This window comes from Chenopodium album, chromosome 21, assembly GCF_948465745.1.
Source record: "Chenopodium album chromosome 21, dcCheAlbu1.1, whole genome shotgun sequence".
In the NCBI taxonomy this organism is placed as follows: domain Eukaryota; kingdom Viridiplantae; phylum Streptophyta; class Magnoliopsida; order Caryophyllales; family Amaranthaceae; genus Chenopodium; species Chenopodium album.
The window spans coordinates 3,489,500-3,507,757 of NC_137854.1; the positions used below are offsets into that span (position 1 = coordinate 3,489,500).

Consider the following 18,258-nt stretch of genomic DNA (forward strand, 5'->3'; position numbering starts at 1 on the left):
TATTTCATTTTAAATTACACACAAGTTCAATTTATTAAAACTGAAATGAAAGAAAATAAGTAAAAATTAGACTACCATAGAACTTGTAAGTTGTAACTATATATCAAAATTTTAAATAGCTAGATTTGCTACTACTGTTGTTTTTTCTCAGTAATTACAATAACAATGATCTAATGAAGTTTACAAAAAAATGATTGTTATATTGTGGTTAGAACTTAGAATTCAGTACTCATAAAAACTGTACGTTGAGGCAGAGACTCACTTAATCTGGAGCCAGTGCATGAATGACCTTTCCTATATTTTGTGCCTATTTTACGCTTCACCTCCACGTCTACAGAGAACACAGCACATACAGGCCGATGATCTGAAAACCTCGATTCTCCTCTTGCATAGTGTAATTGTTCAATACCTTGTCCATGCCATAATATCCTGTCACACCAGGCAGGGGTACGCCGTTTCTTTTTGGATTTAGTAGTCTCTCCGGCGTACATATCTGAATTTTGAGTGTACTTATATGTAGGTGCAAACATTACCCGTCCTTCTTTCCATCCACTAAACACTCTACCCGAATCCCTCTCTATGATCAACTGCATACAAGTCACACTAGTTATGTAATGCAGAGTAATAGCCAACCGATTTGTCAATTTCATCTAAAGAATTGAACAATTTGAGATTAAAAAAAATAAATTTGGACATTACAAACCTGATCTTTCTCAAGGAGGGTATCCCAATCATTATCCTCTAGGAGAAGCCTAGCTTCTTCATAAGGCAAAGACACGCGATAGTTAAGATCTCCAAACCAAAGGACTCGACTGCAATCAATTCAGTCTTATATTAGACATCAAATGGTAAATGAGTTATATACATTGAGCTACATATATATGCTTATGATGAAAGTAGGTGAATACAAGCATACTCATGATCAATGATCTTCTCAGGTGCCTTTTTTTCGGATTTCTTGCATATCTTTGGGAATTGCATGCCTTTTAATATATCTGCTACATCTGCATTCCTCCTAAGCTCATCCCCCTCCTTTTGTCCTGAAGCCAAATGAGAACATACAAAACACAAGCTAGTTTTGTGGAGTGTCATGCTTATTGATATGCATCCCTGCACATAAATCACACAACACGAGTCATTACATCGATTCACAACTTTGTTTAAGACGGTATGTAGTATATATGATTCTGAATGCAAACTTAGTATAACTTAGGCTTTTTATATGTAAACAAAGTGTACCTTATTTCCTAGATAGCCCATTATTCCAGTTCCCATAGTAGAAACCCTGACATGCCCTATATATGGAATTAATTCTTTTCGAGCCCAAATCGAAAGAAAGAGGCCAACCATTTGCTTGCTTGAAATGAGATTATATTCATTAAGACCAGGGACGGCAGGTAATTCTGGAACAATTGAATATAACTCTTCCAAGCTACTTGTGTAACGAGTTTGGAAAGGATTGTCATGTATACGCCGTGGTCTATGCCTTTCTGGAAGTACTGTCACTGAATCAAAACAGCAATTACAGGTCTTCACAAGGCTGCTGTCTACTCTGAAATTCTTGCTAAGAACTTTCAGATTAGGCTTCTGGAAGAAGTTAGATTTCGAGTCCTTAGATGCTTTCGTGTTTGGGCTTGAATGAGTTGAATCACCCGGGGAGTGCAAGGAATCATAATTGTTTCGATTTAATGTTGTGTTTATTAAGGCTAGCCATCTTGCTGCAGGTTCATTATCCTCTACCAAAACATTGCCTGCATTTAAAGGTACTATTTCCTGAAATCTGAAAGAAAAGTGTACAATTTTAATTTATTATATGGCATTATGAAATCATCACATAAACTCGTAATTTTGTAATGAGACGCGACAATATTCACAAAACTCAGAGATTAACCTATCATCCCTTGAATAAAACAACAATGTCATACAAGCTGTTATTTAGGCACATTAGAAAGGAGATTAGGAAGTGAATCATACCCAACTACATATATATCTGAAGAGCTCTCGACCTGCAAGAAGTCGTCGAGGTTAAGCTCATTATTAGGAGTTCTCCCACCCACATTCCAAGTTCCCACAAATATCCTACAAAATCCAATCCAAAGCAACTAATTCAACAAGTGAGGGGTGATAAAAATACATGTATGTAACATTAACAAGATTATATTAAGGAAAATATATGCATACCGATAATCTATGCTGTCCGTAACAGGTGCTACTGATGCCAAAGACGAATCAAAATTGGACAAATCCAAACCTTCAATATGTGAATTAGTCTTTCTTTCTGAAAATTTATTACACATTTTAGTACACCACAAAATCATTAAACTTAGTAAATTTAACAAGCACAATTTTGTATAATAATTCAATTTCGCAATGTTGTATATTTCACTTGCGGATTTTATATGGCAAACCATTTTTAGCACGTTTGACATTACTCATTTTGCTTCTTCCTCAACCATATTAATGCTAGGTTTGGCCGCAATATGGAAATTTCGTATTTAGTAGGTGAGCTAACCAAAGACTATAACATTATGAACTGGAAAATACAGAGGAAATATATATTGTTCAAATAAAGTTTGACTAATTCACTACATATTTATACTTTGTATTTACATAAGACAAGAAATTTGTTTTGTAAACATACGTAGTATAATGATTTAAAGTTATACGTAAATGATAGAAAGGCCCACCTGAACTCTTTCTTATCAATCGAGAGTCGTCGTCTAGGAAAGCTTTTTTTCTATCTGCAAGTTTCTTGTCACTTTCTGTAAAATAGGCTAATTTCTTGTTAATACAAGCAAAATTGTACTTGTACAAGAATAACATATAAATTGACTTATAATGACATTTTTGTTTTTATCAATTAACTTGTTGGTGGAATTAATACTTAATATGAAGTACTCCGTACGTGAACAATAATATCACATGGACACGTAAAATTTAATGATCAAAGGTGTATATTGCAAATCGATAGAAATAAAAATTGAAAATGAAGTTAAAAGAACAAAAGAATGTGGATTGACCTGATTCAGAAACTTCTTCATCTGATATTCTGCCAATTTTCTTGGAGGTGAAAATCTTTGGAATTATGGACTAATGCCCCCACCACAAAAAAAAAAAAAAATTATTACAAAGATAAAATTACAGAAAATTCACAAAAATTAGATAAAAAAATATATATAATGGGAAAAAAGAAAGAACCTTTTTTTTCTTGAATGTCTTGACAGGTTTATCGACGGAAGAAAACGAGTTATCATTAGAGGAGGAGGTTGGAGAGGTGGATGAATTTTCAGCTGAAGTTGCTTTTGACATTTTTAAATTTTTTTATAAAAATTAATAATTTAAGTTGGATCAACAGTATACATAAATGAATTTTCTGCGCTCAAAATATATAATATAATGTTGGAAATTGAGATTCATTTAGTTAAGGTGATAAAAAAAACGATCTTTGATTATTTGAAATTTGTGGAAAAGATGATGAATTTCCTTTCATTTGTTATTCTTTGATTATTTGTTGATTCTTTGAAAATGTTTTTACCAAAAAATGATTTCTCTGTCCTTTCTCTGCCGCAAAGGCAATGGGCTTCCGAATGAGTTGAGGGGGGAGGGGTTACCTGCAATCAGAATTTCCCGCCATGGGTTTCGGGATCCTGATTTTTTTTTTTTTTTCCTTTTTTGGTTAGATACTAAAAACATTATACGAAGTATAATTATACAAATGTAAAACAATCATCAATATTATGGTTCCCGTCAAAAAAAAAAAACAATCAATACTATGGGTGTACGATACACTCGAAAGTACTACTGATAGGCAAATTGTGCAACTGAATGGATAACTGAATTTGTCATTTCGTCACTAATTAGTAATTACGTAATATTTAGACATCATTGATCATCTTTTTTTTTTTTTTGAAAGTATCGTTGATCATCTTTTGTTACAATATTATTTAGACCATTCTTTTTCTGATTATTTGATTACGAGTATAAAAATTTAGATACCTATACAATTTTTTATAATTTATATTCAGTTTTTTATATCATATAAGTACCACAAATTCCCAAAACAATTAGCATTTCAACCCTTGTAGTGGAAGAAAAATAACAACAAAAATGTCAAGCAACCTTCTAACTTTCTAAGTTAGTTTGCTTAAAGTTGACATTTCCGCCAGGATCAATTTATGACATCAACACAAGATTTCCAGTCCAAATGTGCTAAAAAGTCCAATCCAAATAGTTAAATTAATTTAGAATTTTAGATCTCACGTCAGATTATTATTCAAAGTGAAATTGGTTTGCCAAATGATTTGCATCTCTTATCCAATGTGAAATAGCAGTACACCATTAGGTCTATTAATAATATAAAGTCGGTGTTTTCTTTGATTAAAAGTCTAATGGTGATAACCTATTTTGTCATTAGCACGCTCACACATCTTTATGTATCCTATTGAATCATTTTTTTTTTTTTTTTTGTCCACCAATTACAGCTTATTATATCCAATCAACAAAAAATCTACAATAACACTAATCACACATCTGAAACCTAATTCAAGCGCAATTAATCAAGTGTACGTATGAATTAGCATAACAGCCATTAAATTTTATGAGCAAACACAATTTAATTAATTAAGTACCTATAATAAGGGATAGTTTTCAAATGGCTACAATATAACTGTAGTCATTATACTAAATTAAATCTCAACCATCAATTAAAATTTGACTAATCTAAACCTTTAATTGGGATGACTTTTTTACAAAATAAAAAAAAATAAAAAAAAAGCAAACTACACGTTTTTATTTACAGTTTTTATCCTTCAATCATACTCTGTACTTTGTTTGCTCCGTTCTCCTTAGCAATCCCACCTTATTGATCAAGGATTTATTATTTGCAATTACTTTTTTTTTTTAATGAAAATAGATTACAATTCCTCACACGTAGTACATGGGATGATGGGAGTTAGATGATTTTAATTTTTTTAAAGGCATACATGATGATGATGATGAATGTTTAATTTGGGTGGGAAACAATCCAAGTTGTTAAATCTTAATTGTATAATCATCTGTGTTTACATTATGCCTGTCAGTTTATATGTATATTTGATGAAGATGTCCTTTAACTTGTAGGTTGAGAAACCATAAATGGTGACAACCCAATTTTTTTTTAGTATGAAAGACAAACAGTTTTTTTTTTTTTTTTTTTTTTTTTTTTTTTTTTATTTTTATAATTTTTTTTAAGTTATATTTTATGTCAAAAACAACTATATGGACGGACTAGATTGATTCATTAAATTTAAAGGGTCAAGATTGAAAACAGTTACAATGACTACATTTTTATTGTAGCCATTGAAAAGTCTTCCATAATAAAAGTAATAATGCATTATTAAATGGCGAGTACACTAATTTTGGAGATAGGATAAATTAAAACCAATGAGAAGATTGGTTCATTTGTTACCTTCTCTTTAGAATCTAGCTTAGTTTCATGGTGTAACTTACAAATTTTCCATTTGTTTTTTCTGTTCTTTTGAACGGACAAGAATTTATATAATTTTATTCAAATGAAAAATAAAATGAAAAAAAACTCTGTTTTCTTGTTGTTACTTTCTTTGCCTTTTTATATGTCATCAGAATGGAAGTAGTACTTGTAAAGGTCGCTACAAACTGGAAAGACGTAATCTTGGAAGAAACCCATGTTGTTGGCATGACGACGGAATGACCTGATGCCGTTAAGGTCTGTAACAATGACTCGAGACCGCCCTCGGACTGGATCAATGTTCTTGCAGTGTGGCCAAGGGCTACTCACTAGGACTACATCACAGTACTGATCACCGTGGTCCTCGCCTACGTGGAAGGTGAACCTTCCTCTCTCGTTTGTCTTGGTTGCGTTACGGAAAACCAACTTTGTGTCCGATTTTTCATCCTTGCATTCTAGACGCACTTCGGCTCCTGTCATTTTCATTAACCGCTATTTATTAGACACTTTTTCTAAAGAATAAAATAAAACCAAAACCTTATTCCAAATTTGATAAAAGAATCTTACATGCACCTGGCTGTTGTGCATTAGTGCATTTACTTTTATGTTCACTCGAGTGCATATAAGAATATGTTCTAAAACGATTGGTTATTACTTATTAGGTAGAAAGGTTATAAGGACTTACCAGGAATGTATCTAGTGACGTTAGTCTCGAAACCAAAATGGCAAGTGTCACAGTAGACTCTACCGGAGAGCTGGTAAGGTGTATGTAAGGGAGCTGCCACAGTGGTAGCTGCTAAAGTGGCTAATGCAACGAGTAGAATCAAACCCAACTTGGTCATCTTCACAATACTATGGACACACAATATGTAAGTGAAAAGTAGAAGGATTTTGAGAAGAAGTGAAAGTAAGATGGTGTATAGAAATACAAGCAGATATATAGTGGTAGATTAGGAAGTAGCTTAGATGAGTGAGTTGTGGTATGCAACCACATGGGGTGTTGATCACTGATGCAATAGGAAGGTGCTGCTTCTTTAATGACTTTATGATTCAAAGGAGAATAATGTGAATCAGAGTTTTACAAATTAAACCGTATTGCTCGCCGCTTCCTACTCTCCCGCCCTCTACTTCGCTTCTGTCTCTTCTTGCTTATTTTTACTACTAGTAGTAATTTTTTAAAACTCGTAAATTTATAGTACGGAATGGATATTAGTTTGTCCCTCACCCTTAAATTACCATTTATAACTCGTTTAGGGATGTTATTCATGTTAATAGTCTGACCGTCTACTGTAGAATTTTCAGTTAATTTGTGAATAATTTCAGTTAAAGTTTGTTAGATAAAGAAGCCTTTTAGTAGGAGTATTATCTTACAAATAGCTAAGCTAGTTTATGTTTTTTTCATTTTAAGCTCGTATGTGTCTTACACAACACCACCTAGTATGAGTATACTAATTGACGTAATTGTACATCTTATCCCTTGTACTAGGTACTAATGTACTAAACCTTTCAATTAAGCCTTCATGAACCCACTTTATACGCTACCAATGAATTTAAAATGAAGTTGGTGCTTGAATGATACCGTGCGCCATGAAAATAGGCAAACATTAAAATTTAAGATCAATCTGAAAAACTAATTAAAAATTAAGTTATACCTACAGCACAAGTGTGTTGACATGCATCATGTGCATTTATAACTAAAATTAGTGAGCTGAAGTAGTGCTTAAGTATGTCAATCTCATTTTTAAAAAGCCCAGTTGATAAAAACTAGGCGCAGATCTCAATTCTAACTTTCTACAAGTCCTTTTATGCCGTTGACTTTGGATCTTGGAGTATTATTTTTCTGATTAGTGTTCAGACTTCAGACAGAAGAAAGTGGACGGTCTTCAGTCTTTAAACTTTCGTCAATTATAAATTTGACAATTCATGTGTCACCCTTATACTAGTACCATTTGTTACCCTATTGAGTTTTCAAATTAACTTCATCGTTTGACTTTTTACGATCTGTTTGCATTGGAAGAATTAGTATTTTAAAATTATACATGTAAGAAATCTAATAAGACAATAATCCAATTTAATAGTAGTAAGTTAGATTATACGATCAATTTTGACCTTAACCAGACGATTGTATAAGAACTGAAAATTATTTTAAGACGGAAAAAGCATAGTCTAATCATCAGATTCATCACAAGCCATCCCTTTGCGAGTTTGGGCTATAGAATGTTTGTTTACAAAGTGGGCTGATTGTATAGTTTCACATATTGATCATTAAAAGCCCGCTCAAAAGATGCATTTTTGCCAAAACTTTGGCCCAATTAGCCACTTATTTCTGATTGCTTCTTGTAATCTTTAGTTTTAGATCCTGTGATTTGTAATAAGGTTGTGTTTGGAGAATTTTGCTGAACTTTTAGCCAGTTTCCTGAGAAAAACACTGCTCTGACATTTAGTATGACACACCTGCTAGGCTGCTACATCAACTTAAGGAACTAGTACACCTGATGTGTTGTTTGACAAGAGAGGGGGAGATTCATAAGCTCATAACTTATACATTATGTTTGGTGGATGTGGAAGAAAAACTTTTCTTTCTAGGCATACATAATTTGATAAACCCTTTCACTTTCGCGTCTTCTTTCTCATCATCAATGTCGGCTACTGATGCTGCTGTTGCTTCTGCTTGTAGTCCTGACTTACAGCTCCTGTAAGGTACAACCAAATTGTAAACACATTGAACAGAAAATAGTTAACATTGTTGCAACTAACTGATCATATGCTTAATTTAATATACATACCTTTGCTCGTTGTAGGAGGAAGACTTGGTGAAGACAGGAGGGTGAGGGTAACTAGAGGCAGAGCCTGAGGAATGAGTGTGCTGATGATGAGTACTCATTGCCTCGACGATGGTACCACTAAAGTATTCCTTCTCTTCTGATTGTAAATTCCCAAACCGGGGATTCTCAGACATGTACCTTACCATCATCATATCTTCGTCTTCACATTCCTTACTCACATCCTGATTATTGCTGCAGGGTTGTCTTTCATCTCCTAATACTCCTGCTTTAACACGTTGAGGAATCGCCTTATTACTTGCACTCACAGCTCGAGTACTTAGTTGCTGCTTCAAGCATGGCATAAAACTATTCTTCATGCTGAAGTTGAAGTTTCTGTTGCTCCCAACATTAGGTTTGGGTTTGTCCTTGGCCTTGTCCTGAGGAGCAGCTATCCCACCTCCTCCACATGCTATCAGTTGGAGGAGGACCGTGCTGTTTCGAGTCAAGCTTGTGGAAACTGCTGGTTCTCCATCTTCCTCAATGATTCTAGTAGTTCCTTTCTCATCATATCTTTTGGATTCTGAGGCAGTTGTTTTGGCTACTTGTGTTGGTGGTGGCGGCTGTTTGTCCGAGTTTGTGGAAGAAGTGGAAGGCAGGGAGTAGGACTCTTCTTGCTCCATAGCAGGATAAGGAGCATTATTTGAGCTATTGCAGCTTCCCTTCTCTTCGTCATCCTCCTCCTCCTCATCATCGTCGTTATTCTCTTCATTTGGTTCATAGTTCTTAACAGCCTTTTGTTCCTGATTCTTAGTTACTACTTGTCTATAACTTTGTCCTTCATGTGTGCCACCTGATTTGTTCATCACCAATCCATTTGTTTTTATGTGACTGCCTTGCCTTTGTTGCCTCCTTTGGATTTGAAGCTCTTCTAATCTTATTTCTGCCATTCATACATCATTAATAAGATGTGTTAACAGATGCATTTCATAGCACTCTTACCAAAAAAAAAAATGAACATTTTAGCAGCAGAGTTTTTTTTTTTCACAAATATGATGAGGGTAATTTTCTCTCAATACTAAAAGCAGAAACAATATGACTTGACTATGTATTCTCTGCCTTTACTGTTAATAGATTCTGACTAACAAAATTTGGCAATTTTAAAACTTCTATGCCCAACAATTTCTAGAACAAATGATACCAAAAAACAGAAGGAATGAATCAAGAACAAGAAAAAGACTTGCTTCAAAAAAAAAAGACAGGTTAGAATGAACCTAAACATAACCAAAAGGGAGTGTATGACAAAAGGTTGTTTTCGTAAAAAGAAGACAACGATAAAAACAAACACAATCTAGTTACAAAAACAAAAGTTATGAATTCAATATACTCCATAGTCTATACTACTCTGATTACAAATTTACAATAACACCACAGGACAATATTACCCTCTCACATATAGTTCAAAATCCGAAATGCGTTATTTTAAGTCCACATATAATTCAATAATTGTATTAACATAACGTAACAAGGACTTACTAACCAGAGTAGTCTTTCTCTTGTACGAGTTCAGAACCTTTGAGCACATATTCTGATCCCTCGGAAGCATAGATGACATCATTCTCCGTCAAGTCATTCCATACATATCCATTCTTATAGCTCCTACATACGAAATATACCATTAAAATCACAATTCTTACACAATTAAGCAAAATAAACTCAAATTAATTAGTCATGATATATGTTACAAAGAGTAGTGATGGCAATAGTTATGGACTTACCTTTTACAAGACCATGAATATTGACTAGGCATAGCTTTCCCTCTTAGCACCGCTAATCTGTCTACGACATCTGTATAATGTGCCAATTTAGATATATAACACATAATTTTACTACTAAGAGTAATAATTCATGCATGTTTCAGAACCAACCATACTATATATTCTGTATCAGTTAATCAAGGCGTTAAGCCATATGATTATACATTTATACAACGTATAATTACTAGCTCACGTCTAAAAGTCAAAAGTCGTCTAGAAATACTCTCTCCGTGTGGAAATAGTTAATAATCACATACATTATACATAAGAAGTGAGTATAGTAAAAGTGTCCGAAATTTATTCAAATTTTTAAGATACATGCATGGTTTATGATTATTTTCTACTCCGTAGTGAACAATTAATCACTTAATTACATTATAGGAGATAAGGAGAGGGACCAAATTATAGGGCCGGGTGTAACAACAAGCTAGCTTTAAATACAGGAATACAACAATTGACTTGAGAATCAGGATGCATAAATAATACGTACATACTAGCCCAATTCCTCATAATAATCAACATTTACCGACATCTTATTTCACTCGTCCCATTTGACCCAAAAATAAAATGAGACGAAGGGAATAACATAAAGCGAGTATGTTGCATACCTTTGAGACGAAGGGGTTGGGTGGCTAAATGGGTGACCTCCATATAATGAGGGTGTTCAAGCTGCCCATTCCGAGTGAGATAATACACAACTTGAACCTTGTTGAACATCTTCATTCCTCTATTTTTAGGGTGTTGTTCATGTTGTTGATGTTGTTGAACTTGTTTATGACAACTTTTTCTAGCACTTGATGTTAATTTTGCGCTATCCGGGTTCGGACTAATTGAATTTACCTCTAACAATCTCTCACTTGTTGATGATCTTCCTACTCTCCCAACCTCCATTTTATCCATCTCTCAACAACTTCTAACAAATTAAGCTGAAAAAAGACTAGTGTATAAAACTTCAAAATAATGTTGTTTTGTAACAGAGAAAATACTCTGATATAACAAAAGCTATACACTGACAATGATCTCTTCTGTCTTCTAAACAAGAGTTAATGAAGGGAAGAAAATAGACATTGAAAGTGAAATAACAAAACCTCGTGTCGCGTTATTTCCTGGATTTTTATTGGGTTAAAAGGGAATTATTAATGTAAATGTAAATATAAATAAAACAAAAAGAGAGAAAATACAGTAGATTTTGGAATCAGATAGTCACATTATAATGTTTGCTGTCTTATATGTCTAGCTATGCATACTGTACAAGAAACTAGACATGTTTCAGCTTTTTTTTTTCCTTTTTGTGTGGTACTAGCTTGTTCAAACAAATCTATCGGAAAATTTGTTCATCTGAGAACAAGAGAGAGGAAAATTCTAGAGAGAGAAATGAATGAAAGAAATCATGTGTTTTTTATTTCTGAATAATTGATATGAATACAGGGGAGAAGTATTTATACTTCAACTAACAACTAACTAAAAGAAGAAATAGTTATAAATGGAATGCTGACTCAGCAATCCAATAATACAATAAATTTGTTACAGCAATGCTATTGTGGTGTAGGATAACTATCCTTCACAGCAGCTGGAACATTATAATCAACAGCCCCCCGCAAGCTAGGAAGGGGTGAAACCATTCCAAGCTTGGACAACAAATACTGAAACTGATGTGAGGGCAAAATTTTAGTGAAGATGTCTGCAAGCTGCTCTGTAGTAGGCAAATAGGAAAGCTGCAGAAGCCCTTGAAGAACCTTGTCACGTGTGAAGTGACAATCTATCTCTATATGTTTGGTGTGAGCATGAAAAACTGGGTTTCGAGCAATATGTAAAGCACTCTGATTATCACAATTCAGAGTGACATGTTGTAAACCTGTAACACCAAGTTCTTCCAGCAAACGAACTATCCAAGCCACTTCTGAAGATGCAAAGGCCATTGCACGATATTCTGCCTCAAAACTAGAAGTAGACATTGTCCCTTGCTTCTTACTTTTCCAACTGATAGGAGATTTTCCTAACAGTAATATGTAACCTGTGACTGACCTCCTTGTGTCAGTGCAAGAACCCCAATCACTGTCTGAGAATGCCTGCAGAGTAATTTTATCAGCCCCTTGAAGCAAAACGCCCTATCCAGCAGTGCTTGCAATATACCTTAAGGTATGCTGCAAAGCATGAAAATGGGGTTGTCTGGGGCACTGCATATACTGGCTCAACACTTGGACAGTATAAGAAATATCTGGACGAGTATGGGACAAAAAATTGAGCTTTCCAACCAAGCTTCTATACAACTCAGGATCTTGAAATAATTCTCCATGTGAAGCATTCAGTTTGAGATGTAGTGGCAAGGGTGTCACTACTGGTTTGTACTTAGACAAGCCTGCACTTTGTAAAAGCTCTTTAGTAAACTTTTGCTGACATAAAGTAATCCCCTCAGATGAGTAACCAACTTCCAGGCCCAAAAAATAGCTCAACTTCCCCAAATCTTTAATCCCAAATAAAGAATCCAAATGATGCTTCAAAGAATTAATGTTGTCATGATCTGTACCAGTGATGATCATGTCATCTACATAAACTGCTGCTAAAGTGATATGCCCATGTCCCTTCTTGATAAAGAGTGAGTAATCATTCTTACTCTGTCTGAATCCTTGAGAAATCAATTCATCATACAATTTGGCAAACCACTACCTTGAAGCTTGCTTCAGACCATACAAAGACTTGGTCAGCTTACAAACCAAATTTTCTGAGTTACTTAAACCTTCAGGTGCTCTCATATACACTTCTTCATTCAGATTGCCATGAAGAAAGGCATTGTTAACATCTAGCTGTGAGATATCCCATCCTTGACAGACTGCTAAAGCAAGAATGCACCTTATAGTTTCCATTTTTACCACAGGAGAGAAAGTCTCAGTGTAGTCTATCCCATACTTCTGTGAATATCCCTTTGCCACCAACCTAGCTTTGTATCTCTCTATTGAACCATCTGCTCTTCTTTTGATCCTAAAGACCCATTTGCAGCCAATTGGCTTTTTCCCTGCTGGAAGAGAAACCATCTGCCAAGTGTCATTGATCTTCAATGCTTCCAATTCTTTATTCATAGCAGCCACCCAATTTGGATTCTTTGAAGCTTCCAAATAGGAAGTAGGTTCCACTTCCTCAGAAGAAAGAGCAATAAAAGCTTGTTGCTTAACAGGAAGTGCACCCAACTTAACCAAATTACACCAATGTCTGCTGACATGACAAGCAGACTTAGTAGAAAGATTTTTAGTGTTTGGGAGACTCAGGTAAAAATCTGAGAATTTTTTAGGAACCTTAACAGGTCTGCTAGAAACCCTTGGTTCTGGTGGAGCAGGAGGAATAGAAATTGTAGTGTGAGGAGAAGAAATGGGAGAAGAATTTGTGACAGAATTGGGAGTGATTGGAGTATTGGGAGTAGAAGAATCAGAAATAGAAGATGAGAAAACAGGAATGTGATTTGAGGAGGAATGTGGATGTGAATGTGATGCAGGAGTGTTATCTGGAGTAAAGATATCAGGAAAATCATGAAATGATATGTCATGTAAAGGTGTAGAAGAGAGAACAAAGATGTGAAAAGAAGGAGAAGAGTAAGTAGAGGGATCAGAAGGATAAGAATGATGGAAGGGAAAGAATTTTTCATGAAAAATCACATCCCTAGAAACAGAAATTTTCTTTGTCTTCAAGTTTAGAACCTTGTAACCTTTTTGAGAGGGAGAGTATCCAATGAAAATGGAGGGTTCAGCCCTAGGATCAAATTTACCCCTGTTCTGCTTCAAGGTTTAAACAAAACATAAACACCCAAACACTCTCATATCTTCAATATTAGGTGGAATCCCAAATAGTTTCTCATAAGGAGATATAAGCCCTAAAACCTTAAGAGGTGTTCTGTTAACAATATGAAAAACACACAATACACACTCTCCCCAATATTTTGAAGGAATTCTAGACTGAAAGTATAAACCTCTAGCCACTTCCAAAATGTGTTTGTGCTTTCTTTCCACCACCCCATTTTGTTGAGGTGTATCAACACAACGCTTTTGAATGACAATACCCACGCTTTTGAATGACAATACCCTTAGAATTATAGAATTGCAACATATCACCTTCAGTTAACTCTCTAGCATTGTCACTCCTCACTGACATAATAGAGGTCTTGAATTGAGTTTCAACATAAGCAACAAAATTTTGTATAATACTCACAGCATCTGACTTGAATTTGAGTAAATGAATCCAAGTATTTCTTGTATAGTCATCCACTATTGTAAGAAACATTTTACATCCATTGTGATTTGGACTGAGCTACAGCCATTTGAGGTGTTATCATCTCATCATCAGTGACAGAAATTTGCTGAGGTTGATCAGAATTAATCTCACCACCCTGAGCAAGATGTGCTGCTCTCTTATTAGTGTTCTGACCAAAAGAATTAGGACCATTGATGCTATTATTCCACACATTCCGACCAGGAGGATACCCTTTCAGCTTAAAGCATCTCTCAATCCCATGCCCTGTCATCTTGCAGTGATCACAGAACCACTGTCTTTTTGTCCCAACCTGCTGCACATTGTTCTGAGGCCTATATGAACCAGAATGAAATTTACCAGAATTACCACCATTGATATAACCTGCATTGCCTCCAAATGTCTGCTTGAAATGCTTATCATAAGGTCTATCATTAAATCTTCTACCAGCTGCAAAAGCCATGGACTCAACACCAGAAAAGCCTGAACTCATTTCTTTATGCTTCTCTTCTTGCATGCATAAACGATAAGCAATAGAAATGGTTGGCAAAGGCTGCATCATTAGAATATTGGTTCTGACCATAGCATATTTGTCATTAAGTTTCATAAGAAACATCATAAGCCTCTGATCCTGCTGAATCTTGAGAATCTTCTTAGTAATCAAGCAAGTACAAGCAGAACAAGTACACATTGGCAAAGGTTCATTACTATCCATCTCATCCCAAATTGACTTGATCTTGGTGAAAAATACTGAAACAGACTCAGTTTGACCTTGTTGAAGCTCAGACAATTGTTGATACAAGGCATACTGCTGAGTAGCAGAGGTATGCCCAAATCTCTCTTCAAGATCATCCCAAAGAGTCTTAGCAGTCTTACAATACCACACACTCTTAGCAATACTCTTTTCAAGAGCAAATAACAACCAACCAAGCACCAAATCATTACACCTACACCATGCCTTATAGTTTGAATCATCAATAGGAGGTTGCTCAACAGATCCATCTATAAAACCTAATTTATTTCGAGAGGATAAACTCAACAAAATAGACCTCTTCCAATCTCCAAAACCAGTTCCATCAAACACATCAGAAACAAGAGTTTTGTTCGAAGCATCCGAAGGATGTATGTAGAACACACTACCAGGAACAGCAGTAGGATCCATAGATGATTGCTCAATTTCAGGCATTATCAAACACAATAACAAGCAAAACTCCAATATTCAACAAATCAATCGAACCGAACACAATCAAGAATCTCCAAGAATCAAGAATCTCTAAAATACAGAATTCAAGCTCAATCAACTTGAATTTCAACAACAAGCAACTCTATCATCACAAATATCAACAATCAATCTGGAGAAATCGACATGCAAACCACAAATCGACAATCGACCTCAGAAATCAATTGAATCAAACACAAAATTGCAGCAGGAACAACAACAACAATCGCAATCAGAATGTAATTAACAGCAAATCAGAAGTGAAAAATCAGACAGCAAATCGAAGAATGACGAACAAATTCATACCAAATCGCCGAAGAAACACCTCAGAAAAGCAGCAAAAACAAGTCGACGAACAATCTACAAGCTCAGCAATCCAAATCCAAACAGCAAATACAGAATCATCAACGAAAAATTGCGGAACAAGCTATGAAAGCTCTGATACCATGTTAATCTGAGAACAAGAGAGAGGAAAATTCTAGAGAGAGAAATGAATGAAAGAAATCATGTGTTTGTTATTTCTGAATAATTGATATGAATACGGGGGAGAAGTATTTATACTTCAACTAACAACTAACTAAAAGAAGAAATAGTTATAAATGGAATGCTGACTCCGCAATCCAATAATACAATAAATTTGTTACAGCAATGCTAGTGTGGTGTAGGATAACTATCCTTCACTGCAGCTGGAACATTATAATCAACAAAATTCGAAGCTATAATGATGAGTACATGACTTTCTATGATCATGACTTCATGAGTGTGTAACGCCACCAAATAATTGAATTGAATTTTCACGATAAAATTGTGGTTATTGTATTATGTTAAATTACAGCTATTTATTTCTTTTGACTAATATGAACCGCTGATAAATTTGAAGTATGAAGTAAAACATGCTTCCTTGAAAAAAATTAGACAACAACAAATTAGAGTAAGTAAAGTAACTCAATTGGAGCTATAATAAGTTCAAAATACTAATTAGAAAAAATAGATTAAGTTAGTACTTGTATAGCTGAAGCAAGCAAACATTGAAGTGTAATAATTATATGTAAATCAATAATGCTTTAATGCTTGATAATTGCTTGATAAAGATAGAGTTGAACTAGAAATAGTTGGAGGAGTAATTTTCATGTACCACATTAGTGTAGTTACTCCGAATCGCTGTCCTAGTACACGTCAAAATTAATGCTTCCCTCGTGTAATTTATTTGGCTTTATGGATATTTTCTTTGTCATTTTTATTTGTTGTCGCATTCTCATTTTCATTATGTTAAAGGACTATAGGATAGAATTAAGAGTTGTATTAAATGTGTGTAAATTTGTCAATTAAAGAAAGATAAAGGGACGTTACACAGACAATGTATAATGCATTAATGCATATAAATTGGAGCAATTTTTGCAATTTCAAGGGACAAACTAATAAGAAAGGCAATTTCATCTTCTACAGAGGGATAAAGAGACTAATAGTTATGGTCTAAACTCTTACAGATATTGGTTGTTACAAAATTCTTAATAGGGTGTACCCATTATGCATTTAACTTAAAGTACTAAGCTAGTTGTCGTGCATTTACCAAATAGTGTCTGATAATACACGTAGAAAACATTTAGATATTACACATATACATGATTTCAAATGTACGAAAAGACCATGTTCGATTTTGAACATTATTATTGGACACTTGGATACAAAGTGTATAATGCATCTTCTTTGAAAGAGCAATTATATCCGTTTAGATATAACACATATACATGATTTCAAATGTAAGAAAAGATCATGTTTAATTTAGAACAATATTAGAAACTTGGATACAAACTGTATAATGCATCTCCTTTGAAAGAGCAATTATATCCATAGTTTTATTTCTCTTCAAGAAAATTATAGCATGGTCATGGCAATGCTTGACATGTCAACAAGTATAGTGCATGCATCTCCTAGGCCAAAATAAATAAATAAATAAATAAATTATTAATCATCAAGATAAATATTTCAGTCCTTATTTTAGTAAAGCGTAGTAATAATAAAGGTGTACATATGTTATTTTTGTTTGATGCTGAATGATATTTCACACATTTACAGTTATGTAATTAATTTAGAGTATTATAATCGTCAAGGGTTCTATGGTGTAGTGGTTAGCACTCTGGACTTTGAATCCAGCGACCTGGGTTCGACTCCCGGTAGGACCTTTTTTTTTTTTTTGAATAAATCATCCAATTATTTTCCCTAATACTACAAGCTATGTACTCCTGGACTCTAAAAATGTACAGCAATAATTATACAATAAGTTGCACAAATTAAGAAAGTCAACTTGCATTGTTAACAGGTGTCAGGCTTATCACACACCCCAATAACATTGCTACAGAAGTGCAGTAGGTTAAACCTATTCCTCCCAATATTCTTAGTTTCTTACACACACCCCAACAAATATAATCATCCTTGTAGCCTCGCTTAAGAGTTGTATTGATTAGGTAGGTAAATTACTCGTACTTACCATTTATACATAATACATTAACATTAATTATATTTTTACTAACATACTCTAGTAAATGTTGTACCAAGTAAAATTTTGTTAAATGTATACGAAGTATGTATTAAAATAAGTTTTATAGTACTAACTTTTTATAAATTTTACAAACATTTAATTATTTATAGTACTAATTAATTAAGGAAATACTTGTATGATCTGAGAAATTTTATTGCAGTATGATAAAAAAGAAAATTAAAAAAAATTAAAAAAGGCTAAAAAAAGTATAGATGAGGGGA

The 18,258-nt window shown here is 34.2% G+C and overlaps 4 protein-coding genes and 1 non-coding gene across 5 annotated transcripts; 1 reads left to right on the forward strand and 4 right to left on the reverse strand.

Annotated features, from left to right (window-relative positions):
* Positions 1-215: 215 nt before the first annotated feature.
* Positions 216-3,309, reverse strand: LOC145602678 (type I inositol polyphosphate 5-phosphatase 5-like). The gene is made up of 8 exons (XM_081658842.1): positions 3,199-3,309; positions 2,688-2,805; positions 2,182-2,278; positions 1,975-2,079; positions 1,240-1,780; positions 917-1,110; positions 704-812; positions 216-587 (listed from the first exon to the last, which is right to left on the reverse strand). The coding sequence occupies exons 1-8, from the start codon at positions 3,307-3,309 to the stop codon at positions 216-218; spliced, it is 1,647 nt and encodes a 548-aa protein (XP_081514968.1).
* A 2,296-nt stretch (positions 3,310-5,605) lies between these two features.
* LOC145600171 (protein DOWNSTREAM OF FLC-like) lies at positions 5,606-6,306 on the reverse strand. Its single transcript, XM_081656069.1, has 2 exons — positions 6,150-6,306; positions 5,606-5,937 (listed from the first exon to the last, which is right to left on the reverse strand). The coding sequence occupies exons 1-2, from the start codon at positions 6,304-6,306 to the stop codon at positions 5,606-5,608; spliced, it is 489 nt and encodes a 162-aa protein (XP_081512195.1).
* Positions 6,307-8,003: 1,697 nt separating this feature from the next.
* LOC145602679 (protein SOSEKI 2-like) lies at positions 8,004-10,934 on the reverse strand. Its single transcript, XM_081658843.1, has 5 exons — positions 10,652-10,934; positions 10,005-10,074; positions 9,767-9,885; positions 8,251-9,169; positions 8,004-8,157 (listed from the first exon to the last, which is right to left on the reverse strand). Exons 1-5 carry the CDS (start codon positions 10,932-10,934, stop codon positions 8,004-8,006), a joined length of 1,545 nt encoding a protein of 514 aa, XP_081514969.1.
* A 3,379-nt stretch (positions 10,935-14,313) lies between these two features.
* Positions 14,314-15,441, reverse strand: LOC145602680 (uncharacterized). Its single transcript, XM_081658844.1, has one exon. It carries the CDS (start codon positions 15,439-15,441, stop codon positions 14,314-14,316), a length of 1,128 nt encoding a protein of 375 aa, XP_081514970.1.
* A 2,168-nt stretch (positions 15,442-17,609) lies between these two features.
* Positions 17,610-17,681, forward strand: TRNAQ-UUG (transfer RNA glutamine (anticodon UUG)). The gene has a single exon. It is a non-coding gene; the product is annotated as a tRNA-Gln (tRNA).
* The last annotated feature ends 577 nt before the right edge of the window (positions 17,682-18,258 follow it).